General features: G+C 40.2%; 1 protein-coding gene across 1 annotated transcript in view; it reads right to left on the minus strand.

Moving 5' to 3' along the window:
* ABCA12 (ATP binding cassette subfamily A member 12) overlaps window positions 1–26,566 on the minus strand; it is a 255,154-nt gene that overhangs the window by 10,221 nt on the left and 218,367 nt on the right. Inside the window, exons 47-56 of the mRNA XM_082262043.1 lie at window positions 24,210–24,325; window positions 20,836–21,007; window positions 16,867–17,120; window positions 14,433–14,643; window positions 13,459–13,568; window positions 13,220–13,370; window positions 9,878–10,012; window positions 6,800–6,903; window positions 3,553–3,645; window positions 1,252–1,357 (exon numbers count right to left, since the gene is read on the minus strand). Of these exons, the coding sequence (XP_082118169.1) occupies window positions 1,252–1,357; window positions 3,553–3,645; window positions 6,800–6,903; window positions 9,878–10,012; window positions 13,220–13,370; window positions 13,459–13,568; window positions 14,433–14,643; window positions 16,867–17,120; window positions 20,836–21,007; window positions 24,210–24,325 (1,452 nt within the window). The remainder of the gene's footprint in view (window positions 1–1,251; window positions 1,358–3,552; window positions 3,646–6,799; window positions 6,904–9,877; window positions 10,013–13,219; window positions 13,371–13,458; window positions 13,569–14,432; window positions 14,644–16,866; window positions 17,121–20,835; window positions 21,008–24,209; window positions 24,326–26,566) is intronic.

The following is a 26,566-nucleotide window of genomic DNA, read 5'->3' on the forward strand; positions in this document are numbered from 1 at the left end:
CCGTCCATTGGGAGCGCAGGGGCTCCGCCCCCCCTATCCATGCATCCAGCCCCATAATCTACATGCTGGGCGCCGGATGCATGGATTCCAATGGGGTTTTTTTTTAAGCACGTGATTAGAGCCAGAGGCTCTAATAGGCTTCAAAAAAAGGGTAGGCTCGGGGCGAAGAGCACTGCGCCCTGAGCCCCCCCAGTTGTGTGACAATAGCGAATGAATATTCACTATTGTCACACGGATTCTTCTCTTGGCCAATCAGGAAGTGGGTCCTGAGACCCGTTTCCAGATTAGCCGAAAGGAGAAGCCATGCCATTGGCCGAGGAGGAGTAGGAGGGAGAAGACACAGGAGACCAATGGGGAAGCTGCCGCTGCCGCAGCTGCTGACTGTCCCCCACATGTTTGGTGGGGGGGGGGTATGGTGTGGTCCGTCTGCCACCCCCCCGTCCCATGGAGTACCAATCGCCACTGGTAGAAACAAACAAGAGATCGCCCACAGTCACATAAAAAAAAACAACAGAGACCTACAGTATTTCTCATTCACTTGAGTAGCCATGGCGCTCTGGTAAGCTGCTCCCTATACCTGTGCACAGTGGTGTCCCCATTCTACACACTTCCTTGGGTGTCACAAGAAGGATTGCTTCATGTTATTTCAGCTTGGATATTTTTTACACTTTTTTTGGACTTTCACAATTATTTCCATTGCCTTTTGGGACTTTATTCACTGTATTTTCTTTATGCCATTTTTTCATTCCCTATGATGATTTGTTGTATTGTATTATTATTCAATTATGTTTATGATTAGCGCTACACTTTTTTATTATTACAGTATATCTGAAGCTGGCCATTTACTGATGTTTTTAAAAAAAAAAAAGAAGAGATTCCTCTAGCCATGCAATACAGTGTGGATGTACTAATCTTCTTCACTGGCTGTCAAAATACCCTAGCAGTGAATGAATCTGATTGGATGCAGCTGCTGATCAGCCACACATTTTCCAGCAGGTTTCTTCAACAGAAAATTAATGTTTGACCTTTCATGGATGGAGCAGGGCCACCAGGGACAACCACTAAGCAAAATTTGGCCTGTTCCTAAGGAACTGGATGAGATTTGCAGTGTATGGCCAACTTTATACAATGGCTTTATATCTGTTGGGCCAAAGCTTTTTTCAACTTTTATTAAAAAATATACATGATAAATACCACACTTCAAAAAATGACACTTAAAATAAGTAAAACAAAATAGGTTTTAAGCTGTACCTTTAAGTAAGTGTTTGGAAAATGAAAGTGCATAAAGTCTGTGATTGTCTGGATAATGACGGAAGAGTTCTTGAGATGCATCTTCACGGTGAACCCTCTTCCAAACCTAAATATATGACAAAAACATTCATATGATTGAGCCTAATTACAGGATGTACCTTACATATGACTGTGAAAGCCCAAAGCTTTCAGTATCTCAGAAATAAGTCTGGTCTTGAAGCGGAAAGTGAGAGATGAGAGCCTCACAGCAACAGCTGAAATGTCAAGAGTTCACAGTATGTGCAGTGTGCGTCACTAAGTAACGTCAACAATGTACGAGTCCACAATACTGCTAAATTGATTACCTGCTCACTAATACATCATTGTTTGATACTGAGACAAACTGCAAAGCAGTGTATGTCTCCAAATGCCACTATTTCTATGTCTCTGACTTTTGATGTGGATACATTATTTCCTACCCAAAAAGGTATACATTTTGCTCAAAATGAATTTGGACTTTTTTGGACCTGTGTGCTGTGCTTGAAGCAGTATTAAAGTTTTACTAAACCCACAATAGTCAAATCAGTCTGTATATGCAGTAACACATGCTTGTTATACTCACTGTGAAACCTAAGGGGTTTATTCTCTTTATTGTGTAAAAAGGCAGTTTAAACCTGTCTTCTCTGATCCTCCTCTTCTTCCACTGTCCCTAATCTATCTACTGATAGAACAGAGCCTTGGGGGCAAGCTCCACATGCTTAGTTTGGTGTGCATTGAGAGTTTTTTTTTTCTTGGGAGAGTGCATGTGATCAGCACAGGGCCAATCAGCACTGTCCAGACAGAGGGTCAGGGATTCTGCAGCCTCATAGGAAAATCAGGGGAGAATGTAAAGTACTCCTACAAGCTTTAAGCAGACACTGATTGAAGTCACAAGACTGCTCTAACTGCTAATGAGAAAAGGTATTTGGCAGTTTATATTTACTAAAATAATTGTATTTCCATGCTCTGTGTATTGTGGTAAACCAGATATAGTGAATGCAGGCTCCTGGGTTTAGTAACACTTTAAACCCAAAAATGTAATATATCGCAGCTTACAAATCCTTAGATGTAGTGCCTGTATTCGTTTGTAGGCTTTTTTCCCCTCTGTTTTGGTGGTCTGACCAGTAACACACCATCTGTATGATGAATGAGCATAGGGGGCAGATTTGGACACCAGCATTGTCAGTCTGGGGGGAGGGGAGTGTTAGAAGTACTAGCAATTTTAAAAACCGTAACGAAATGCAACTGAACTCCAGCCAATACTTTATAATCAGTTACAGCAAACAGTTCTTTTTCCTTTTGGAATAAAAGGTTTTATATAAATAAATAAAAGCAGATAATTTAAAGCACCCCTGCCAGTGTTTAATGGCCAGTCTCATCCCTTTAACTGCAAGAGAGCTTTTCTGTTGAAAAAACAACAGACTAACTGGCTGGATCACAAGATGAAAATCGAAGAAAGACTAATAAGGGAAGCAAATACAGCCATCCCATCTAAGAATTGGTAATCTGCAATATAATAAATAATTATTTTTGGGTGTAATACTACTTTAAGACAGGCCAAACTGCTGCTACACTCTCCACTTGACACACTAGTACCTGGCATCATTTTTTGATGGGCAGATATCAGAATAAAAACCCCAATCGCCACAGCATTTCACAGCACAAGCATAGCAAGTTGGACCCACTACCCCTTCACATTACCCATTTGCCAGGCAAATAATTCTTCAAAAAGCTTTAGGAGCCAAGGGGTTGAATAAGAGGGTTGATTACAATATACTTTATAAACAGAGGAGCGTATGTGGTCCTAGTAATGGAATCAAGTTATAAATGCTTATTTAAAGAGGAAGTAAACCCTCCTCTGCAAGTTGTACCTATAAGTAAGCCTATGATAAGGCTTATCTATAGGTACTGTAAATATCTCCTAAACATGTACCGTTTAGGAGATATTTACCTTACAAGCAGCCAGTGACATCACTGGCGCATGCGCTCTGAAGCCCCATGCCGTGACCGTCGGCTCCCGTGCGCGGGAGTGACGTCACCGCGGCTCCGGCCAATCAGATGGCCGGATGCCGCGATCCCGGAAGACGGGCGACTGGACATGTCGCCCGTCATAGAGGTGAGCGGGCGGCACGGCGGGGGCTCGTTCTAAGGTAAGTATTTGATAATGAGCTAGTATGCGATGCATACTAGCTCATTATGTCTTTCTCTTTCAGGGTGAACAAAAAAAAAACGTTTTTTCGGTTTACAACCTCTTTAACTGACAGATATTTATGTAATGCTAACCTGCTCTTTATGTGCTGTAAGGAGCCAATGCACTGAAACTTCCCCTTCACCATAATTGCTAATCTTGTACAAAGGGCTTCACATTCTTCCATGCTGAAAAGAAAAAACACATTTGTTACTTTTGTGTATCTACAATTCACTAAATAATATACATTTTAATATTAAAACATATTAGAGCATTTATATTTGATTTTTAGACTAGTTCATGTAATCATGTGATCCTAATTGTCAGAGCTATGTCCTTTATACCACATCTCACCATATTGGGTGTCCAGAAAACTGTCACCATCCTGCCCAAAACAGGACATGTAGGAAGTTGTGTGTAGCATATGTGAGAAAGAAATAATAAGGAAATTGACACTGACAACATTGTTTCAGCATAAAATAAAGCCTTTGTATGTAGAACACCATGACAAATAACACCAAAAGGAAACTACCGCAGCATTCAAAAATTAGCCAAAAAAAGCAATAATTGACCACCTATTTTATGTGGTTTGTTCTTAGTTATGGATCAATTTTCCTATCATGGCTCATTCTGTTTCTACTACATAATTCTGCATTATGATGCTCCATTTTTAGTTATTGCTCTATATCCTAGCAAACAGCTGTATATAATTCTTTCACATCATGCCTTATGTTCTTATCCATCCTTAAAAACCAATTACCCTGACTGTTGCCCCATGTTATGACAGCCTAATACTATGCTGCCCCATATTCTCACTTCTGATATCTTTCTTACCTCCTATCAGTGATTTGCTCTCCAGCCTATTCCCACAAACCAAGAATAAAAAGAAAAATTGAAGCAAACATCTTAATTTATTGACACAGCCCAGCAATGCCTTTCCGCCTCACTTTTCAATTTCTTTAGCTTGACATGTGCACCTCAATATGTCATATTATAGTAAAGAGCAGAGGGATTTTATATGGTGCACAAAACAGTGGAAAAACTAAAACATGTACAGTCATTATGTGATGGAATCACAGCACTAAATCAAACAGAGCAAGTGTGCTGGGTCCATCTGATTTATTATCGCTTGTACATACTCTTCCATATCCTCTGAGAAGACATCGTGTATGCAATCCCAGATCTTTAATTTCAGATTCTGGAGAGGCTTATTAGGTGATAAAACAGAAATCAAGAGATAAGGGGCGAGGAAACGCAGCTGAATCAAAACCGTATAGAAAAAGAGAACAAAGAAATATACTTTTTAAACGGTTTGATTTCGTTTGCCTTGCATCCACAGTTCTGGCAATAACTCATAATGGGTAGATGTGAAACAAAAAAAACATTGATGTACCATTGTACTGTAGCAATTGCATGGCTTTATAAATAGCTGCCTTCCTTGTTTTAAAAATACCCCATTCACTGTGTGCTGTGAGTAGAGCATGCTAGCACAGCTAATAATGAGATAGCTGGTATTAGATATATATGCCTTCATTATACTTATCTGAGACGTGACTTTACAACCTTTTTTGTAAACATGGCAGCTTTCCCTTATTAACTCCTGCTTTGTACTTTAGTTAATATAATTATTTTTAAAAATAGAAGATATCTGATCAACCATATGGCATTGTATGCTCAAAGTTCACTAAAAAAAGCTTAAAAGTCCCATAAAAAGCTATTCAATGTAAAAATACCAACAGGAAATAGGGGAGCAGAGGTAAGTGAGTGGAAAAGGTGAATTTGATTCCCTATTATATTATCACTCTGAAATCCTGTTTGAAAGTTCTGATACAATAGGCTTTCAAGACTTTCTATGTACTGCATACTGACTTTTCAAAAAAACATTTTCTTCTATGCACCCTGTTCACAACAAAATGCCACCTTAAGGTGGGTTGTAGCGCAATATGTAAAAATGCAGACATGCTGCATATTCCTGCAACACTCCACAGCTCATGTGAGGTCATCATTAATCACAGCTGCTGTGCAGGGCCGGGACAAGGAGTGGGCAGGAGGGACGGCTGCCCTGGGCGCAATGGTTTATTGCAGGGATGTGGGCGCTCTGACCCTAACCCTAAGGGAAAGAGGGGGGCGCAGTTTGGCATCTTTTCCCTGGGCACTCGATGACCATGTCCCGGCACTGCTGCTGTGTATAGGAATGAAAGGAATGTCATTTGTTACATTTACATAGTTAGTCAGGTTGAAAAAAGACACAAGTCCATCTGGTTCTTGCATATTGAAAACCCAACCATACAATCCCATATACACAATCCTATACCCGCAGTACACTAAAATAGATAAACAGTGCCTTGGGTTGTAACAACCCCCTCACCACCCACACACAATGGAAACCAGTCCACATGTTTTAGCAGACTTACTGCTATAGGGCTGCTGTTCTTATCAGAATCATATATATATATATATATATATATATATGTATTTTACTGTACTTGCAGAAAATGTACCTAACCTGAAAAAAACAAGGAAACCAATGCAGCCACCCCTATCGAAGGACTGGTAAGCTGTAATATATATATATTTTGGGGGGCGTCATGTACTCTTTAAAGCGGAGCTCCAGCCACAAAAAAAAAATTTCAATGAACATACCCCCGGGACAGTCAGGGCCAGTGCATTCCACAATGGCTAGCCTCTGATCTGTCCCAGTTCGCACTTACCTGCAAGAAGAAATACTCACTTTTAAAATTTCTTCTCCAGCGTTGCCATCTCTGTTGTGGGCAGCTGAAGCCGGCGCGATCCTCTTCTGCATCCTCTTCCGTGTCTTCTTCTCCCAGAATGCGCCTGCACCGGCCCCTCTCTTCACTTCTGGTGCAGCCGCATTCCTCCACAGCTTTTGGGCATGCCCAGAAGCTGTTTAGCAGGGAATACGGCGTCGCACCAGAAGTGACGAGCGGGGCCAGTGCCGTCGCATTGATTCCTGGGAACGATGACGTTCAGCTCCCAGGAATCATTGCAAACCGGAAGTGACGGCGCGTGCCGCGGCCGCCGAGGGAGGAAGTGGAAGAAAGGTGAGTATTTCTTTCTACAATTACAAGGTAAGTAAAAAAAAAAAATCCTAACTATCCAATTCCTTTTCAGATGAAGAAAAGCAAGCGGATGGCCACAAAATCGATTATGTCGATTTTGTGGCTGGAACTCCGCTTTAAAGCAAAAGTTGGTTAAAAGAAAGTTTGTTTTTTTACATCTTTTCTACACTCTCTGAACTTAATTTGTATTGCTTTATTACTCACTCTTAAGAAACAGTGCCATAACCCTACTTTGTAAATGACAATGAAGAACGTGCACTACCTGTGAGTTGTTAGCACCACTGCACATTTTTCCTGAATTTCCTCAGAAATAATCTTCCAGAGATGCCTTTTAGTTTTCGGATCCATTCCTGAACTTGGCTCATCCTGGGAAACAGAAAAAAAAGTGATCTTGATTACAACATTTAAGGAACCAATCTAAATTATATTTTTTTTATTCGTAGAAGTAAAGGGCTTTACTGCAAAGGTGAACCACCCCCCACTCCCTTTAAAGAAACATGGACATACAAAGCACTGATGTATGAAACAGCTTTAACTATAGGGTACAGTGATGGAACACAACTGTAATACAAATAATGCACATGCCCATTGCACACCATATATGCATGGGAAGCTAAGATTGCAGGATGGGGCTCATTAATCTATATTGCCTTTGACACTGTGGGGTTTATTTACTAAAACAGGAGAGTGCAAAATCTGGTGCATGGTAGCCAATCAGCTTCAAACTTCAGCTTGTTCAATTAAAGTGGTTGTTAAGCCACTTATATAAAATTATATAATCTCCTCTGTAATAGAACACTAAGTGCTCCTGTGCCTGTGTTATAGAAAAAATATGCAGATTGGTACCTAAATCCGAGCGTCTCCCGGTGCTCAGCTGACTCCTCAGATCTCTCCTCTGCTTGTCTGAAAGCTCCAATGGGCGGCCCGAGCACTGCAGCTGAGGTCAGCCAGGGAGGCGGGGAAAAGGGGAGAGAGCCGAGCAGTCACGCGATCTTTGGGAGCCACTCGGATATACAGTATCTCACAAAAGTGAGTACAACCCTCACATTTTTGTAAATATTTTATTGTACCTTTTATGTTACAACACTGAAGAAATGACACTTTGCTACAATGTAAAGTAGTGGGTTTACAGCTTGTATAACAGTGTAATTTTGCCGTCCCCTCAAAATAACTCAACACACAGCCAATAATGTCTAAACCACTAGCAAAAAAAGTGTGTACACCCCTAATTGAAAATGTCCAAATTAGACCCAAAGTGTCAATATTTTATGTGGCTACCAATATTTCCCAGCACTGATTTAACCCTCTTGGGCATGGAGTTCACTAGAGCTTCACAGGTTGCCACTGGAGTCCTCTTCCACTCCTCCATGATGACATCACGGAGCTGGTGGATGTTAGAGACCTTGCGCTCCTCCACCTTCCATTTGAGGATGCCCCACAGATGCTCAATAGAGTTTAGGTTTGGAGACATGCTTGGCCAGTCCATCACCTTTACTCTCAGCTTCTTTAGCTAGGCAGTGGTCATCTTGGATGTGTGTTTGGGGTCGTTAATATGTTGGAATACCGCCCCGCAGCCCAGTCTCCGAAGGGAGGGGATCATGCTCTGCTTCAGTATGTCACAGTACATGTTGGCATTCATGGTTCCCTCCATGAACTGTAGCTCCCCAGTGCCGGCAGCACTCATGCAGCCCCAGACCATAACACTCCCACCACTATGCTTGACTGTAGGCAAGACACACTTGTCTTTGTACTCCTCACCTGGTTGCCGCTGAATACGCTTGACACCATCTGAATCAAATACGTTATCTTTAAAAAAGGCTTCCTTCTGGGATGACAACAATGCAGACCATTTTGATGCAGTGTGCGGGGTATGGTCTGAGCACTGACAGGCTGAACCCCCACCCCTTCAACCTCTGCAGCAATTGTGGCAGCACTCATACGTCTATTTCCCAAAGACAACCTCTGGATATGACACTGAGCACGTGCACTTAACTTCTTTAGTCGACCATGGCGAGGCCTATTCTGAGTGGAACCTGTCCTATCCTGTTAAACCGCTGTATGGTCTTGGCCTCCGTGCTGCAGCTCAGTTTCAGGGTCTTGATAATCTTCTTATAGCTTAGGCCATCTTTATGTAGAGCAACAATTCTTTTTTTCAGATCCTCAGAGAGTTCTTTGCCATGAGGTGCCATGTTAAACTTCCAGTGAACAGTATGAGAAAGTGAAAGCAATAACACCAAATTTAACACACCTGTTCCCCATTCACACCTTAGACCTTGTAACACTAATGAGACATCAGGGTGGGAAAATGGCAAATTGGGCCCAATTTAGACATTTTCACTTAGGGGTGTACTCACTTTTGTTGCCAGCGGTTTAGACATGAATGGCTGTGTGTTGAGTTATTTTGAGGGGACAGCAAATTTACACTGTTATACAAGCTGTACACTCACTACTTTACATTGTAGCAAAGTGTATTTTCTTCAGTGTTGTCACATAAAAATATATAAAATATTTACAAAAATGTGAGGGGTGTACTCACTTTTGTGATACTGTCGGTACAGATCGCATATTTTTTCTATGACACAGGCACAGGGGCAGTTAGTATTCTAATACAGAGGGTTAGATCATTTTAAATTAAATATGAGAGCAGCAGGAGGGGAAGGGGTGGGTACTGACGAGCAGATAGGCAGGGAGGGGAGGGAAGGGGGGAGAGGAGAACAGAGAGGACAGTGCAGGGCTGCAGATGATGGAGACACATACACTTACCATGGTGTTAGGGCTCAGCAGCCATGATACACTGTGGTCAGTGTACAAGGAGGAAGGCAGAAACTGGCAGGATCAGCCAGGTTTTTTAGGTGACATGGGGGGCCAAATGACACAGCACAAGCAATGTGCTATATAACATACTTTAAGGGAACAGTATCTTCTTTTTTTTTTTTTTTTTATAGGGTAACAAACGCTTTAAGCTTTGACAAAAAACCTAGAAGGTGATTGGTTTCTATGCAGAGCTGCAAATTTTGGTAAATAAACCCCTGTATATGCAGGTGAGCGTGTTATACATGGGCCTAGGCAGACTGGGCCCTCTGATGGCACTGCCTCTAACAGCTAGTTCACACTGGGAATTGCCCAGGAACAGGTCCTCAGACCAGTTTTCTACCATTAGTATTGACCACAACAATTTAAAACTTGATAAATACTACATGATGACTAACTTCAAACAAATATACAACATAGACCAATATTATATACAAATTGAACATTTTGTTAAAATATTGAAATGTACTAGTCAGGTAATGTTGCTATCTAGCTTCTTAGGTGTGGTTTAAAAATTGCTTTTTTTTACCAGAAGAAGAATTGATGGTCTTCCAATGAGGGCAAGAGCTGTTGAAAGTTTTCTTCTTGTACCACAGCTGTAGCTGGCAGTTATTCTGTCTTTGTATTGAACAAGTTGGAGTTTTTGAAGTAGTTGGTTGGATACCTATAAATAAAGAGACAAGGTAAAATATGACTAGGTTTGTCATGGTGCTTTAGGCTGTCTTGGAGACAGGGTAAATCTATAATTTTACCTATACCTGGCGTACTCCACACTGTCAGGCTAAGGTTCACACATGTGCGACCTGAGTTATGTGTGTAGAGAACCTATTCATTTCAATAGGCTGCCGGACCTGCTGAAACACAGAAGTTCCTGCATTTTTTTTTTAAATCGCACCTCACCATGTCGCATGGTGCTGCAGCACCCTGTGATTTGGCACACATGAAAACGCACTGTATTTGCCAACGCATGGGAGTATCATTAGAAATGACCGTGAAACATGTCTGTTAAAGACTAGTGCGTTTTGCCTGCAGGTCAGGAATGCGCACAATTGTGCAAGCGTTTCTGACCTGCACAAGTGTAAACCTGCAGTGTCTGTACATTCTGAAAATGTCCTTTATGAAACATTTTCTTAGTCTATGAAAACATTTTCACATCTTAGGCTTCTTTCACATGGTCCGCCTCCGTCAACGGACTCCGTGCTGCTCAGCAGGGGGATCGATCCGCCGATCCCCGCTGAGCAGGCAGGTGACAGCTCCCTCTCCACTCTGTGTGCAGAGAGGGAGGTGTCAGAGCCCCGCTGCTCTCTATGGGGGAATCGGATGAGAGCAGACGGCCTGTCTGCTCACATCCGATCCGATCCCCTGGACGGAGGGAAAATAGGGTTTCCATCCGTCCGGATTTCACGGACAGGATCGAATGTGGATGGCAATGGGTGACATGTCACCGCTGACATTCACTGCCCCATATGGATGCATGGAGGATCAGGTCCGCCTAAAAAACTGACAGGTGGATCTGATCGGATCGTTTGTGTGAAAGGGGCCTAACTGTGGTCCATAAAAGTGTTCAAGGTTTGTTACAGGAATTTTTTAATGTCCCAAAACACAACAAATTGATGCAAATGCAATTCTTGTAAAACACTTGAAGAGCTCTTGACAAATACTGGCATGTGCCTTTCTGGATTAAGCAGATATTTATATTAATGCTATGTTAACAGCCTTGCAGGGATGGATAAATAAGCAAGTAAGCAACAGAAGGGCTGAAATGTTTACCTTTTCTGTAGAAAATACTGCTCTATGCTCCCTCCAGTGCTGGTCACATTGCAAAACTCTAAGACTTTGGTCACACAATCTTTGTCATAGGATCAACCAATCTGAATTCTGATCATTTCCTTAAATAATGATTACACATCCAAATGCATGACCAGCAGTGGAGGGAGGATGCAGCAAGATTTCCCCCCATGAAAGATTAGTATTTTTGCATTTTATTTATTTTATATTTTATTCTGTCCATCTGAGCAAACCTGCACATATAAATATGTAAAATAAATTTGAGAAAAAACACTAAATATATATATTTAAAAGGCATATTCGTTAACTATTTTAGGTGGCAAAACATCTGTAATTGCTGTGCAATCTCAGAACCAAAGAATCTAAAAACCAAAGAACACCATGAGGTTGATTTACTAAAGGCATATATATATAAGCTCTAACGAACAGGGCCCTCTAGTTCCTCCTGTTTTGAACTGTATTGTAACTGTATTGTCTTCCTTCACATTGTAAAGCGCTGCGCAAACTGTTGGCGCTATATAAATCCTGTATAATAATAATAATATACTGCTCTAAATCTGAGGGGAAGCTCTGCTGGTTTTTATCATCCAATCATGTACAAGCAAAAATGCTGTTTTTTATTTTCCTTGCATGTGATTGGGTATTCTTTGCAAAGTGAAGCTTTCCCTCATTTACTGATCTCTGGAGCAAGCACACAGTATATCTGCCATAAAACAGTAAAAACAGTAAACAGCCCCAAAGCCTTGCATCAAATTTTAAGGCCATTCACAAAAAATGGAAATAACAGGAATTTATCATACAGAGCAAACAGCTACACAGGTTGAAAAAAAAAAAAAAAAAGAATCACAGCAGCTGGGTCTCTTAGGTGCTAGATTTATATACATGATCATGTTCTCTTTTGGGCATATTTATATGAGTTATATATATAAGTTAATATGACATCTACTAATCATTCACTGTAATTAAAAGCACATGCACCAGGGTACACGCTACACCTGCAGTTATTGTTCGGTGAATGTCACATTCACTGCATATAAATAAACTCCTTGATGCTAAACTGATAACCAAATGCTGCAGTATCAAAGAATAGTTTATTTAATACATTTACTGGTTTGTTTTTGTTTTAATGAGCCCTACTCTTTATTTCTTAACAAAGGCTAGAACGGTTTGTCTCTAGACTTGGCAGGCTTGTACAGTAGGCTATAGCTATACCCAGGTTATTTTTTATTTTTATTTTCTATTTACTTATTTATTAGGGATTAGTATACCATCCATTCTATGTGGCCTTAGTTCTTGAAATTCTACACTGTGCATCTCCAGTAAGTAAAGTGGTTGTAAAGCCTTACATACTGTCTACCCAAAAAAAGTGACTGGCCTCAGGTGATGCACAGAGATGAAACATATCTTCCTACATAAGCTGAACCTGTTTATCTACAGTCTTCTCTATAGCCAGTCAAAGTCCAGATTTTATAAAGCTTGTTTGAGCTTCCAGAAAAAAAGGGGCTAATAGCTGAAGTTACATTCTGCAGAGCTTATTGAGGAGAGCTTTGAGAGCTGATGGAGGAAAGAGGCACACACCCCTTCACATAGCACACAGGAACAGAGCTTAGGCTGTCAATCATCTGAAGGCCCCCCCCCCCCCCGTCACCTTTTTTCTCTTGGTGTCAGGAAAACTCGTCAAAAGTGATTAATGCTGTTAGCAGAGAAGTGAAGCAGCAGACAGAAATGATACGTAGTACTTTTAATTGAGACAAGTACACACTATAGAAGGATGTGCTTTGTTCATATTTCATGTCTGAGGTTTACAACCACTTTAACAAAGGTATGATATTATGAGAAGTCCTACCATACATACATTACTTTGACTCATATATTGTACAGTATACATAAATGCTATTTTATAAGGTTGCTTCCACTCCAACCCCAGCAGAATATTATATTATTTTCCTAATTTCCCAGTGATATACTTTTTTTATTCTGACGGGCTGTTCAACATAAAATGAGAAAAGTAAAAAGCTAATATAAATGTAAAGGGTAGAACACAGGATCTGAATATTAAAAGATCTAAAACCAATGTACTTACTGATTTGATCCTTCTTTCTGGGATTCCATGTATTCTTGCATAATAATATAAGTGCTCCAATCCAGTCATGAGTTCGTCAAGAGCATCCTCCTGAGGGCAGTACCCAAAGGATGACCAGTCTGTATTGAACCCTAAAACATTCACCAGGTTCCTGAATGAAGGAGAAAAAAAACTGATGAGTACATTCTGCCCAATCCATGTGAACAAGCCGACAAAATACTTTTTAGATTTTCAAATACCCCATGAAGTTCCTGACTTGGATGTTTCCAGTAGATGGTGAACTATCTCCTGTGAGCATCTTGAATGTTGTGGTCTTTCCAGCTCCATTTACACCAAGCAGACCAAAACACTTAAAATATAAAAACAGTTTAACTTAATGGCTGAATCACAAACAATGATTGAAATACAATAAGCAAAGAGGAAATACTCATCAGTTATATATGTATGATACATGATGACTAGCTACTTTTACGCCAAATATAACAATATGAATATAAAATTATTATAGTTAAATTTAAGCATAAACATTTTCTTCTTTAATACGTATATACTGTATATACTTTATATAATACTTACATTTATGAACAAGATGATAGACTGCAATATCTAAATGGACTACTATATAAGCACAAATTGTCGTGCAATCCTGGGGATTGCAATGCCTAGTGTTAATCATCAGGAAATACAATTACTGGGGTAGAAAATCATCGGACCATTCCTATTAGTCTCCTGATTAAGCAGCAGGAGCATTCATCTCCCCTACACTATCCAGTGGACATTGAATGAAAAAAAAAATTATAGTGTGAGGGTCTGATTATTTTGCATAGAATTGTATAAAACTCTTAACTTTACAAGATTGAGTTTGTTCTTCTGCCGTATGTACCTATACTAATATAGCACAGTGTGCAAGAAATGTTACTTCTGCTGGGTCCTGTTTAAAAGGCCAACAGGCACAACTGATTGCATGCCACAGCCTAAGACAATCAGCCAGGCACCCCTTCATGTAAAGTTCATATGTGGGGGGCTGTGCTGTTACATATTTTTAGTGTACATGTATCATGTATAATTTATACAAGACACAGAAATAAGTCCATCAGAAACCACACAGGCAGTTTTTATGTCCTGAGCAGAAACACCAGTTTAAAATTTTTTTTAAATATTATCGTCATTTGCACATGTTAAATTGTGTACTATGGCACCCAGTAATATTTACCTCTCCAGGCGGAATTCCTATACTCATGTTGTTGACTGCAAACACCTTTTTGTTGACCTGGTGGAAAACTTTGGTTAGACCTTCAAGAACTAAAAGATCTCCATTTGCACAACCAGATTCTACTCGGTCTCTCTCAGCTTTTACATCCTCGTCTTCATCTGGATCCTTCACAATAAGGGGGTACAGCTTGAACCATTTTTTGAAGAAAGTCCTAGTGCATAAAATGGGAAAAAAAATCCTAAGTTTGCCTCAAAGCATTCGTTTAAAACACATCTGGCTAAACACACAGTTAAAGTAAATTTACAGGTGCCTCTCAAGTCTCCACAAGGTCCTCTTATGTAGCAACTGCTTGGAGTGCAGACAGGGACAGAGCTTGTCCCAGCTCCAGACATTTAATGGAAAAGGGACAAGTCCTGGAAGTCGCACATCTCTACAAAACCCAGTAAGAAGGTGTATGACAGCCTCAGCCCGGGCTCCAACCAGGCCAAGCCAGCAATGCTTTCAACTCTACCCACAGAGCTTAGTCATGGGCATCATCCCCCATAACTAAGCTTTGTGGGCGGACTGAAACAAGTTGGTGGCGTGATCTGGTTGGAGCCTGGGCTGAGGCTGTCATAAAACACAGAACACAAGAGTGCCTGAAGACAGGTTTGTAGGTGAAAAAGAGAGCCCAGTTGTCAATAATCATTGGTAGCTGTTCAAAGACAGGCAGGAGTTCCATGGTAGATGACACAAAAAGACAGTTTTTATTGCCAAAAAATGAACAGATTAAAAACACAATTTAAAATCATTGGATGGCAGCCTATATGGAAAACCTTACTGTGTCACTGTGGCTGCCTCTGCATCCTTGCATAACAGCGGAGATGGATAACCATGGGTTCCGGTGGAGAGGCAGGGACCTAAACGTGACTCTGGGCAGGGGATAAACACAGTGTACCGAGGGAGCCCGAGAGGTGGATGTAAAAATTGTGCTTTGATTTGGAAACAGGACCTGGACTTTTGATGAAATATAGCTTATGTCTGAACAGTAACTTTAGTCATATCACCCATTTTGAGTCACCATAAGGGGCCATACACAGTAGCTTTTCCCAAGCTACCTAAGGCATCTCTGTATGCTTTAGGTTGTAGGGCGCAAATGCATCTTCTACAGAGACAAAACATCTTTTTAGTGCATTTTAAAAAGTCCCAACATTCACTGACACATTCAGTTCTAAATACATGCTCAAAGCTAATTTCAGCTCAGGTGTTAAAAGTAATATATAACATTGTATGACATTTGCAATCAATAAAAACAGCTACTTTTTCTATGTAAGACGTATTCATACCATCATACCATGCACGACTGTGCTTGTGATTACTAAATTTACCATTGTTACAGATAAAACTGGTGAGTTGGGCCCCGACTATGTCAATGGAAATAAAACACATTTTGAAATGAATTCATTCATGTAACTTTAAAAAATTTCCTATTTCAGTATTTTCTCTCCCTATCTTAATACATATACAACCCCCCCCCCCCCACCAGAACACTCCGATCAGCGCTCTCCACCATTAGTAAGAGCGCTGCTTGGGAGCCTGTCAGCTGCTGATTTCCCAGCATGCTTGCCTGACAGAAGCCAGCCAAATGGCTTCTTTCAGACTGAGTGCCTTACACATGGGCTGAATGTTGGGCTGTTTTTTATTGAACTGGCTGATGTTCGCCAGCATTCAGGCCATGTGTACGGCGCTTAAGTGTTGCACTGAAAACAACAGTTGGTAAGAACTCTTCCTGATATTCTATAAAACTCAGCCATTGTGGAGTGGCAATCACATATATAAGACTCCCCCTTATATAACAAAAGAAAGGGCAAATGCTGGTGTTTATTACCAGAGAATTTAAAACATATTAGAAAAATTACAGTATGTTTGATAACAAAAGATCCTACCAATCAAAAGATGTTTTTGTTGCCTCTGAAGGAAGTCCTACATCACCCAATATCACCAAATTATTGCAAGTAATGTTGATGCTTGCACTCTTTCAATAACCTATATTTTGTTTTTTATTTAAAATTGAGTGGGAAATAATTATAACCTTTGCCAGTTTTTTTATTGCTGTCTGTGTCTCTACTGGGAAGATTTTTCTTATTTCCTGCCCTGGTAACTGGCTCAATGCGGTGAAAACTCCCCAACTTGAATACAGACAAGCAATAAAACTAAGTAGCATGGAGAAACTTCAATATGACTGTTGATATTTTATTTCTGCCTATTCCTCTATTAGCAGAATTTCCTTTTATTCCCTGTCCTAGTGACAAGTGGGCACCAAAACAAAAAATTAGGGAATTCTTCCAAATGGAAATACAAGCAGAACCTAAAAAAATTCTTCCCCCTTCCCCCCTGACCTAAGTTTACAATTGGGTTTTCATTGCAGGTCAGCTTTAACAATAAGGCCACTTACTTAAAACTGTAGATTATTCCATCATTGATTAACAGTCGTAGCATAAAGCAGAATGTCCCTTGGACAGTCATGGCTACAAACATATATCCCAGTATGTCCATGTCAAAAATATTTACTTCCTCATTATTTCCAAAGATGGAATACTGGTCTTGTATAGCCTGTTGTTGTGCTAGTTCAATCAGCCCATAACCAAAACAGAACTGAGGAAAGACCTTAAAAAAGTTTGTGAGGACACTGTATGTGTTATTCAGGCTCTGTAAGAAAAAAAGAAAGAAAATCTATTAAGATATGGTAATTTACAAAATGGTATCAGCATATTTATAGGTTCAGTGGGGAGTTTTAGCTAAGCAGTAGATGGTTGGCTGAATCTGATATGCGGAGAAATTATTTATGGCGTTGGTGACACTTTTTAACCTCCCTGGCGGTATGATTATGTCAGGAATTATGTACCAAAAGCGGTACAATTTTTTTCATGGAAATTTGGCGTTATGTATTATAGGCCTACAATTCTTAGTAATTACTGACTTAAACCTGACCAAAACAAGAGTCTAGTAGACATCCCAGATGTGATAAATTTGAAACACAAACGCATGAATTATAATCGAATCAATAATATAATTTTATTATATAATATATAACATATATAATAAAATTATATTATTGATTAGATTATAATTCATGCGTTATATATTATATATATATATATATATATATATATATATATATATATATATGTATGTGGGTGTGTATATATATATATATATATATATATATATATACGTGTGTATATAGGTATATATATATATATATATATATGTGTGTGTGTGCATATATATATATATATATATATATATATATATATATATATACATATATATATATATATATATATCTATATCTATATCTATATATATAATATAAAATGTGTTATGTGTTTGTGTTTTGTGCAACGTTTTGAATTTCCCTCCCTAGTTCCGCGCTCCCATGCAGCATTGCTGCTGCAGGGAACGGAACTAGGAAGTCATCACACCGACGGAGGAGCGGCGGGGATCTCGGCTGGCGGTCACAGCAATGAGAGATCATCGCTGGATCGCCAGGAGAAGGTAAGAGACACCGCTGCGCTCTCTGCACATCTACCCTGAGCGTGACTCGGGAATACCGATCCTGGACTAAAAAATCCACCCCGAGTCACGCTCGAGATTACCGCCAGGGAGGTTAAGGAGATTTTCCTACATAGTAAAAAAGGGCATGCGGCATGAACCAAGAAGAAAACGTGACCTTGAAGTGCTTGAAGCTCTAAAAAAAAAAAAATGGATCCTGTTCCCTTAAAGCATAAATAACAGCACAGTGCTTGTGCTGTGTTATTTGCCCCCCTGTATAATGTAAAATACCTGGCTGATTATGCCCTCCCCCCTGTAAACTGACCAGGGTTTATCATGGCTGCTGAGCCCTGACACTGTTGTCAGTTTACCTGCCTCCATCATCTGCAGTTCTCCTCTCTCCTCCCCCCCCCCCATCTGTGAGCTTGTAACAGTGCCGCTCTGCTCCCCGCCCCTTCCCTTCCTGCTGCTATAATAACTGTATCATAATCCTACAACCCCTTCTGTTTAGTAATGTTATGTTCCCCACAGAACATATTTTCTACCTTATTTTGAGAGTGCCTCCCTGCGCTCACGTGACTGCTCTCCTCTCTCCTCCTCTCCTCCCCTCCTCCTGGCTGACATTAGCGGGAGTTCTTGGCCCCTCCCACTGTAGCTGTCAGACTGGGTGAGGAGTGGAGTCTTGGCTCTACAATTGAGCTAAGAAACCCTGGCACGTCACAGAATGTGTGTACACTCAACCTAGTGTGTTATAGGGGCTGTGGTATTTTGGAAAAGGTTGAGGCAAAAAACATAGGGCCCATCCTAATCAGCGGTCCTACAGGGGTAATGCTACATAGAAAATCTTCAAATATCCCTTAATATAGCTGTGGATACACAGCTATGCATCATGCATGTCTTTTAACAGCTTTGGCCTAACATTTATCAACTACTAAGGACAATTACTTTATTTTTCCAGTGGGATCATTTGTCAATGTGTCTAGGGAATTCTACCAAAATACAATCTTCTTCTGGAGATTAGATCTCACATGGTTTCCTGTACAGGATAATGGATATGATTTTTGCTGATATGTCTCATAAGATATCAACAAATCATGTAGAAAAAATTACTAATAGGACATCAGTGGAAAAAAACTTAAAAAGGAAATAGATAGTAAAGTATATCATATTTAATTGTTTTAAACTTTTATTTTTTCATTTCTTTAGTTACTTTTGGGTTTCCAGACCTAGGGAAATGATGGCATACATCCCTGGAGTCACCAGGAGGGTAGGAGAAGTTCTCTTATCTAAGCACACCCCCCCCTTCCCCTGCGTGCATGCCTGAGCTAAGGACAGATGTATTCCTGGAAGTAAATGCTACATCAATTATTTGTCCTTGCTCAAGATAGCCACGGCCAGAAATGTTAGGGGGTGATTTGCAAAGTGATTTCTTAACAAAGTAAAGCATGGAGACACTGATGGATGGGTGAGTTTGCTTTAAATATTAAAAAGTAATTAATGCATTTTTGTGTTATGGTATTTCGATGCAGTATAGTTCTGCTTACAAATATATTGAGAGATGCCATTTAAAAGATGTTTCAATTTTAACTGCAGGGAGTGAGCTCAGCTGCTGTCTGTTCTCCTAGTGCATAGACAACATTAAAGCCCCATTCACACCTGCGTGTCGCAGTGCGTTGCTTTTTTTTTTAGCACACTTTTGATGCTTTTGTCATAAAACAGCATAGGAAAGTGCACTCACTCGAATGGGCCTCCCTTCGAATGACAAACAAGCCAAAGTAGCTCAAGCACCTTTTTTTGTCACTAAAGCAAGAGCAGAGCATTTTGCGCTCCACGTTCCACAACAAACAATCACGCATTGATAGCATGATATTATATTGTCTATCTATTAAATATATTATCTTTTCATAATCCCTTGCAAAGCAGAAATCAGAATTGCATTGTACACTGTTGCCACTCTAACATGTTTTCAAGACCTGGGAGTAGGAGAAGGAGGTGTTTGCATAGCACATGGGAGGAAAGCACAGGGAGACCCCTCATAACAAAGCAAACCAGGCTTGTAAAAAAAAAATCTATAACTCTGCAGTAGTAAATAATGGTGCACAAAGCCTAGTTAGCATGACAGTGTGTGAATACAAAGAAACGCTAAACATTCAAAATATATGTGTCCCTGTTCACCAATTCAGGTGCGAATCAGGTCCGAATTTTTGTCCAAATTCACACCTGAATCGGGACCAAAGACACGCAGGACCCTTTTTAAATGCAGACCGGGGCTGCCCCGAAACTGTGTGAACTGGCTACATTGAGATCCGGTCACACTCTCCTGTCATGCGAATTGGATGCAGGGAAACCCGCATTCAATTTGCATATGTGTGAACCCGGCCTTATTTGTCTATTTGGCTGTTCAACTTCCTGAGAGACAGTTAGATTTTTCCAAATGTATTTTAGCCTTCGTTCACATTGAAAGCAGTTTTGAAATCATGCAACTTCATCTGAAATCACACAATTTCAAGGCCACATGTCAGTGCAAACTTCAGGTGCAACTTTGAAGACATCTGTGCGGCTACATGCACAGATGCCTATGCAAGTCACACCCGAAATTGCCTAAAGTAGTGCATTGCCGACTATAGGGTGCAGCTTGTCATGCGATTTGACCTATCAAATCGCATGACAAGTCGCTCCAATGTGAACGAGTGCTTAAGGTTTTGTATTCACAGTGACCACTAATAACCATTGTTGTTTTTGTTTTGTTTTTAAATCTTGCCAGAAAGGCAAATAATACAAAGACTCTGATGAGATACATACTGTGTATAAGTGTACATTGTTAACAATATACATTGTTGAAGACTTAAAACATTAAAACATTAAGTACCTGGTAATTTTTGTCAGTTGTACTTGTCTGCTGGAGAAGCATATACACTACAGAAGAAGAGATGATGGTATTGATGCCAATAAACAGGTTGATGCACACATATGTAATGAATGCCATTCCAGCGTTCTTGAAAGTTCCAGCTATGAGATACATCCAGGCAAAAGTTGCATAGCTGAGAGACACAATTGTAAAATGTAAACAACCACAGTCAAAACCTTCTTAAGATAATATCAGATATATTATTTAGCATATTTACCCACAGAGTGTGTGTTAGGATCCTTTCACACTTATGCGACCTAAAAGTCACGCAAAAGCAATGCCTATGTCAATTGACCTCAAAACGCATTAAATTCGGCCCGAAATCACACAGATATGAACGTTACTCATTAGAAATCATGGAGTACGACTTGTCATGCGACTTTGCAGTCCCAAGTCGCAGGACAAGTCACACAAGTGTGAAAGGGGCCTTAGACAAATTATGTTAACATTAAACAAACGTTTATACTATGTTGAATGGTGTACCAAAAACACTTTGCTGCACCACTAAACATCTAAAGTATTTGCAAGTGGCACAGAGGACTATGTTAATTTTCATGCTGTGTTAACCACTTCAATACACTTTTACCCCCTTCCTGCCCAGGCCAATTTTCAGATTTCAGTGCTGTCGCACTTTGAATGACAACTGTACCCAAATAAAATTTTTATCATTTTTTTGAGACATATAGTGATTTTTTTAGTGGCATTTAATCGCCACTGGGTTTTTATTTTTTTGCGAAACAAACAAAAACAAACAAAAAAAGACCGAACAGTTAGAAAAATATTTTTCTTCGTTTCTGTTCTAATTTTTTGAAAATAAGTATTTTTTATTCTTTACTGTTGGACGCTAATGAGGCTGCACTGATGGGCACTGATGAGGCTGCACTGGTGGGCACTGATGATCAGGGCCTGATTATCAGTGTTAACAATGTACTTACTGTGCCCTGTCAGACTTGCCAGTTATCGGCTCTCCTTTCCGCACACAGAGACGATGTGTGAGGAATGTCGATAACCGTCAAGTCTGTTCACATGTAACCAGCTGTGATTGGACACAGCTGATCACATGGTAAAGGGCTGCTGTGATTGGCTCTTTACCCTGATCTGTGATCAGCTGTGTCCACAGGACACAGCAGTCACAGAGCGTGCCCAATGTACTCCCCAGAAGGTACGCGGGAGGCGCGCACATAGATGTCCTCCCAGAACTGGAGGCCCACGCTCTTGCTGTCTTTTGGCTATAGCATGGGCTGGAACAGGTTAATCATTGTTAAGACATGTTTACCATTCTGAACAGCATCTTTAATGTCATTCATGTTTATAAGTGTAGCAGGCTCCTAATTAAGCTTCTAGGATGCTAGGTAAATTTACTCTTGGGCTCCTTTGCACTTATTGGAGCAGTTGTTGATTTCTTTTGGCTGTTCTGTTGCACGCTTTTTTGCTCTCCCCTGACTCCCAGAAAGTTCTAGAACATGGTATAGGAGAAAGGAAAATGGGCAGCATGAATATAAATGGTTTTTCAGCTCATCCCTGGGGATGCATGCCCAGAAGGTGACTGAGGAGCACATAAATAGTCTGGGCTGCAATCTTCCTATTCCAGGGATTCCACCTGTTTATGTGGGGGGTGGCTACCCCCCCCCCCCCACACCTCCAGTCACCTGGCTGTCTCAAGTGACTGTTCATCAAGGTCCCAACTGTGGCAGATCTGCGGAACCTACATCTTCGGCTTCACTTAAGGATCTGACCTGACTAAACTCACTGGCAGGCATCTGGAAGAAGCTGAATGGGCACAGCTACTCCTCTGGCTTTTTGAGTACCGCTCTGTTGCAAGATCCTAGTGACTGAATACTATTGGGTTTGCTGAGTCTTGTAGTTCCTCTCCCCCTCAGGTACATGCCAACCAGTCCTCTCTTGTTTTGTGGAAAGACTTTGAGCTAAGTAGTTCCTCTTCTGAGAGGTACACACATAAGTCTGGGAGGACTGTCCTGAAAAGCTGAGTCAAGAAGTTTCCCTTTTGAGGAGTTAATACCTCTCTGGCCTATTCTGCTCTCTAGGAGGATTGCATGCTGAGTGGAAGAATCGTTGCCAAAATTTGCAACTTAGAGAAGAGTGTCCTCTGTTTCTGTTAGTGGTTCTGAAGTATCTTATACTATCCTACATCCCATCCAAGTTATCTAAAATAAAATGAAATAAAATCTATCCCCTAGACTTCTCTTTGTGTCAGTGTGCCTGGAATGTGCGCTGTGTGTGCTGGCACCCTCTGCATTAATAAAAGAACTTTGGTCATCATTATAATCAGTGCTGGAAGTGTACAGTAACTATGCCTTTGACCATCATCAGTCATTGGCTGTTTCAATGGTACCACTACATAAGCATTTTTTTCAGTTGCTTCCTGCTTTCGTAGCCTCTGTCACAATTAAACATTTAGGAAGCTATTACAATGTATTTAGGGACCAATAGTTATCATTTATGTGTGTGAGATCAGCTTGTTCAGATACGTGTATCTGAAATATTTACAAAGCTTTCTTAATCAAACAAATGTAACTTTATGGACCAGCAGGAGGCCACACACTGAATCTAAATAGTAGCCAAGAACAATGTCTAAGCATCAACCAGGAGTTAGCTTTTTGAGAGGGAAATCAACACATGTTGAAGTTAAGCCAGAAAGCCAGTTAGAGATGGGACAAATTACATATTACAGACTGATGGGAGGGAAAAAGAAGGTATATGGCAGTGTTCCATATATCTTGTCAGCAGGAGGTGGAATGCATTACTTAAGGTGCTAGATCTAGAAGCTTATGCATGCTTGGCCTTCAACATAGCCCCTGACGGTGACAATGGAATTGGCCCTAGCATACTTTTCCAGACCGAGGGCTTCAGTATTACTTTGCTGGTGACTACTGACAAACAGGTAATGACTGACTGGCTACAGGCATGGGGAAAAATTAATACATGAAGTGACAGGGTTAGAAGAACACTGTCAAGAAATGTAAAGGCTGAATGGAAGAAGGGTTAAGCCAAGGTAATCATTAGACAATAATTTTATTTAGGGAATAACAAGGCTAAGAAGCCAGAATGCAGAAAGATAACAGAGTTGAACATCCGTTTTCCTGTGGAAAGTAATGAGACGTGGCAGGCTTAATTAGACAAAGGTTGCAAACACCACAGACCACACATTGGGGATATAGTGAAACAAGACAAAACACAGCCCAAAATGCAGAAAACATAGAAGAGATCATGTAGCATGAGCAAATCTGAAAGATCTTATCAAAAAACTTTATATTAAAATATATATATATAAAAAAAATAATATAATTCACATCCCACTGAGATAACCAGCTTACCCAAATAAAATAAACAGCAGAGACACTGCTCCAAGGTTGGGGTAGTTGTAGAATGCTGGAAGTTTAAAGGCTGCTATCATTGCAATGGAAAGGCCTACTGGTATGAAGTAGATGGTCTAAAGAAGAGAACACAAAATAACTTGTTTAGTTGCTTATACATAAGAATGAATCTAATCAATGAGAGAATGTATACAAATGAAGGAAATTAAAGCAGTTAGCATTGCATAACAATACAATTGTCAAATTTCTTCCTACTTTCAGATTCTTTCTGCTGGCACGTGTTAGTTCACTCAGGCATTTCAGGTAATTGGGTAAATATTGGTTTAATTATTAATGAAGCTAACATAAGGGTAAGTTTATATTCTGATTCTAGTTAGCATTTAAGAAAGATTATACAATAAAGAACTGGCAGCTCCACACCTAAGCGTTGGATATGAAGGCTCATATACTACTCCTTAGAACATAGGGGGCACTCTTTTGCACCATGTATATCAGAAAATGCCCAAGGTAGAAGCAAAAGTCAGAGCAGTTTCGACCAACAATTATGAATAAGCCCTAAACATCTTGTCAAATTTAAGGGAGATCTGCATTTACAATCTCTTTAGATTTACCAAAACTATATAATATGAGGGCAACTCTAAGCAATCTATGTAATTTGTATTAAATAAAACAGGTCTCTACAGTACATAGTTAATGATAGATATAAAGAGGGTTGAACAATCAAATTGCATAGTGTGTGGTTAGCTTTGCAGCCTTTACCTGTGTATTATTTTACATAAATAATAAAAATATAATAATAACGTCTGATTATAAAGTTGCAATATGCGATTGCAACAATTGCATGTTAAAGCCATATAGAACACATATCACATGGTCATATTGCTTGAGTCATCAAAAAGGGGGAACGTTCTAATGAGGCATGAAATGTTTTCCTTGCAATTCCTCCTGATTTGCAAAGCTTTTTCACTAGGTGAAAAAAAAGATAATTTCACATGTCAAGATTGCCTTTGTTTTTCAACTGAAAAAAAAATTATTTTTGCTTTGAAGTGTATCTCAAACCAGACTGTTTTCTTGTAGTTTTGTTTAGAATAGGGAAACATTAGTAACCCTATTAAATGTTATTGTTGTGTCCCTGCTGGGGAGATTCATCCTCTCAGTTTGTTCTAGTAACCATTGACATGGGGTTCGTTCTAGTAACCATTGACATGGGGTTCGTTCTAGTAACCATTGACATGGGGTCTGAAAATTAGGGAAAACCCAAGCAGTCAATAGAGCAGGGATAAAGGGAAAATCTACAGATATGGACACCAGGTGCAACCAAAATGGTTTAAGAGAGGACTTTCCTACTGTACTCAAAGTGTTTTGGCTTTATATTTGTTTTAACAGTGAAATGATTCCCAAGATCTGCTTACAATAAAAATAAGTACAATAACCTACTAGGTATAATATAGTTCAGCATTAGCTATTATAATTCATACAATGATGTAAGCAGGAAATTCAGACAGTCACACCCAGAGTTCCCATCACTGTTTCTCATCACAAGTCTCCCTTGGTTCTAAACAGGAGATCAGAAAGTGATAAAAGGGGAGCCTATGCACCCTTAGAAGTGGTATACCTATTCCTAGTTTTAAAGAAATATAGTAAAATAGAGTTTTAGTCGTCCCCCCACCGTAGGTTCATTCTGTTTATGCATGTAGCCTCCCTGAGCTAAGCAGGGGTGACTCGTTAAACTTAGTTCTTTTGGGCTTGTAATCAGCCTAGATAAATTGATAGTTTTGTGCTCATTTGGTCTCCCCTGAGCCCAGTATTGTTGTTTGCTTGTGCCGGCTGTCAGGGAGAAGATACAATAAAGCTGGGTTATTAATATTTATGGCTCCCTGGTCAACCACTATGAGATTTACTGCTTGTTAGTGGTGCAGGCTGGGTGAGGATATAAATGTTTGGTGCGACCATGTGAGCTCTCTCTTGCCTCCCAGGCTTTGCCTGGTGAGGACGCATGCTGCTGGCATTTTATGACCTATCAGGCATGCTGCCTGGGAAGGCCACATGTGCTGTTAATAAAAAGGCCTTGGTATAAGGCTTAAACTCACACTGCTTTGTTGAAGGTAGATTTCCCCAAAAGGAGTGGAGTTGATGCTAGGAAGGAGCAACCAGAAGGAACTTCTCCAGCCTGGCAGCTTACACCAACAATTTATCCCCCCCCCCCCCACCTCAAATGCTGGCTACTAGGACTGATTCTGTAGGTACAGTCCACCTGACAGTTCCTCACGTAGGCAACACTCATCACCCCCTTCATCACCACTGACCCAGCATTCCCCCCAATGCACCTTTTCTTGCTCTCACACCCCCCCCTTCCC

The sequence above is a fragment of the Pelophylax lessonae genome (genome assembly GCF_965119305.1).
Source record: "Pelophylax lessonae genome assembly, chromosome: 6".
NCBI classification, from domain to species: Eukaryota; Metazoa; Chordata; class Amphibia; order Anura; family Ranidae; genus Pelophylax; species Pelophylax lessonae.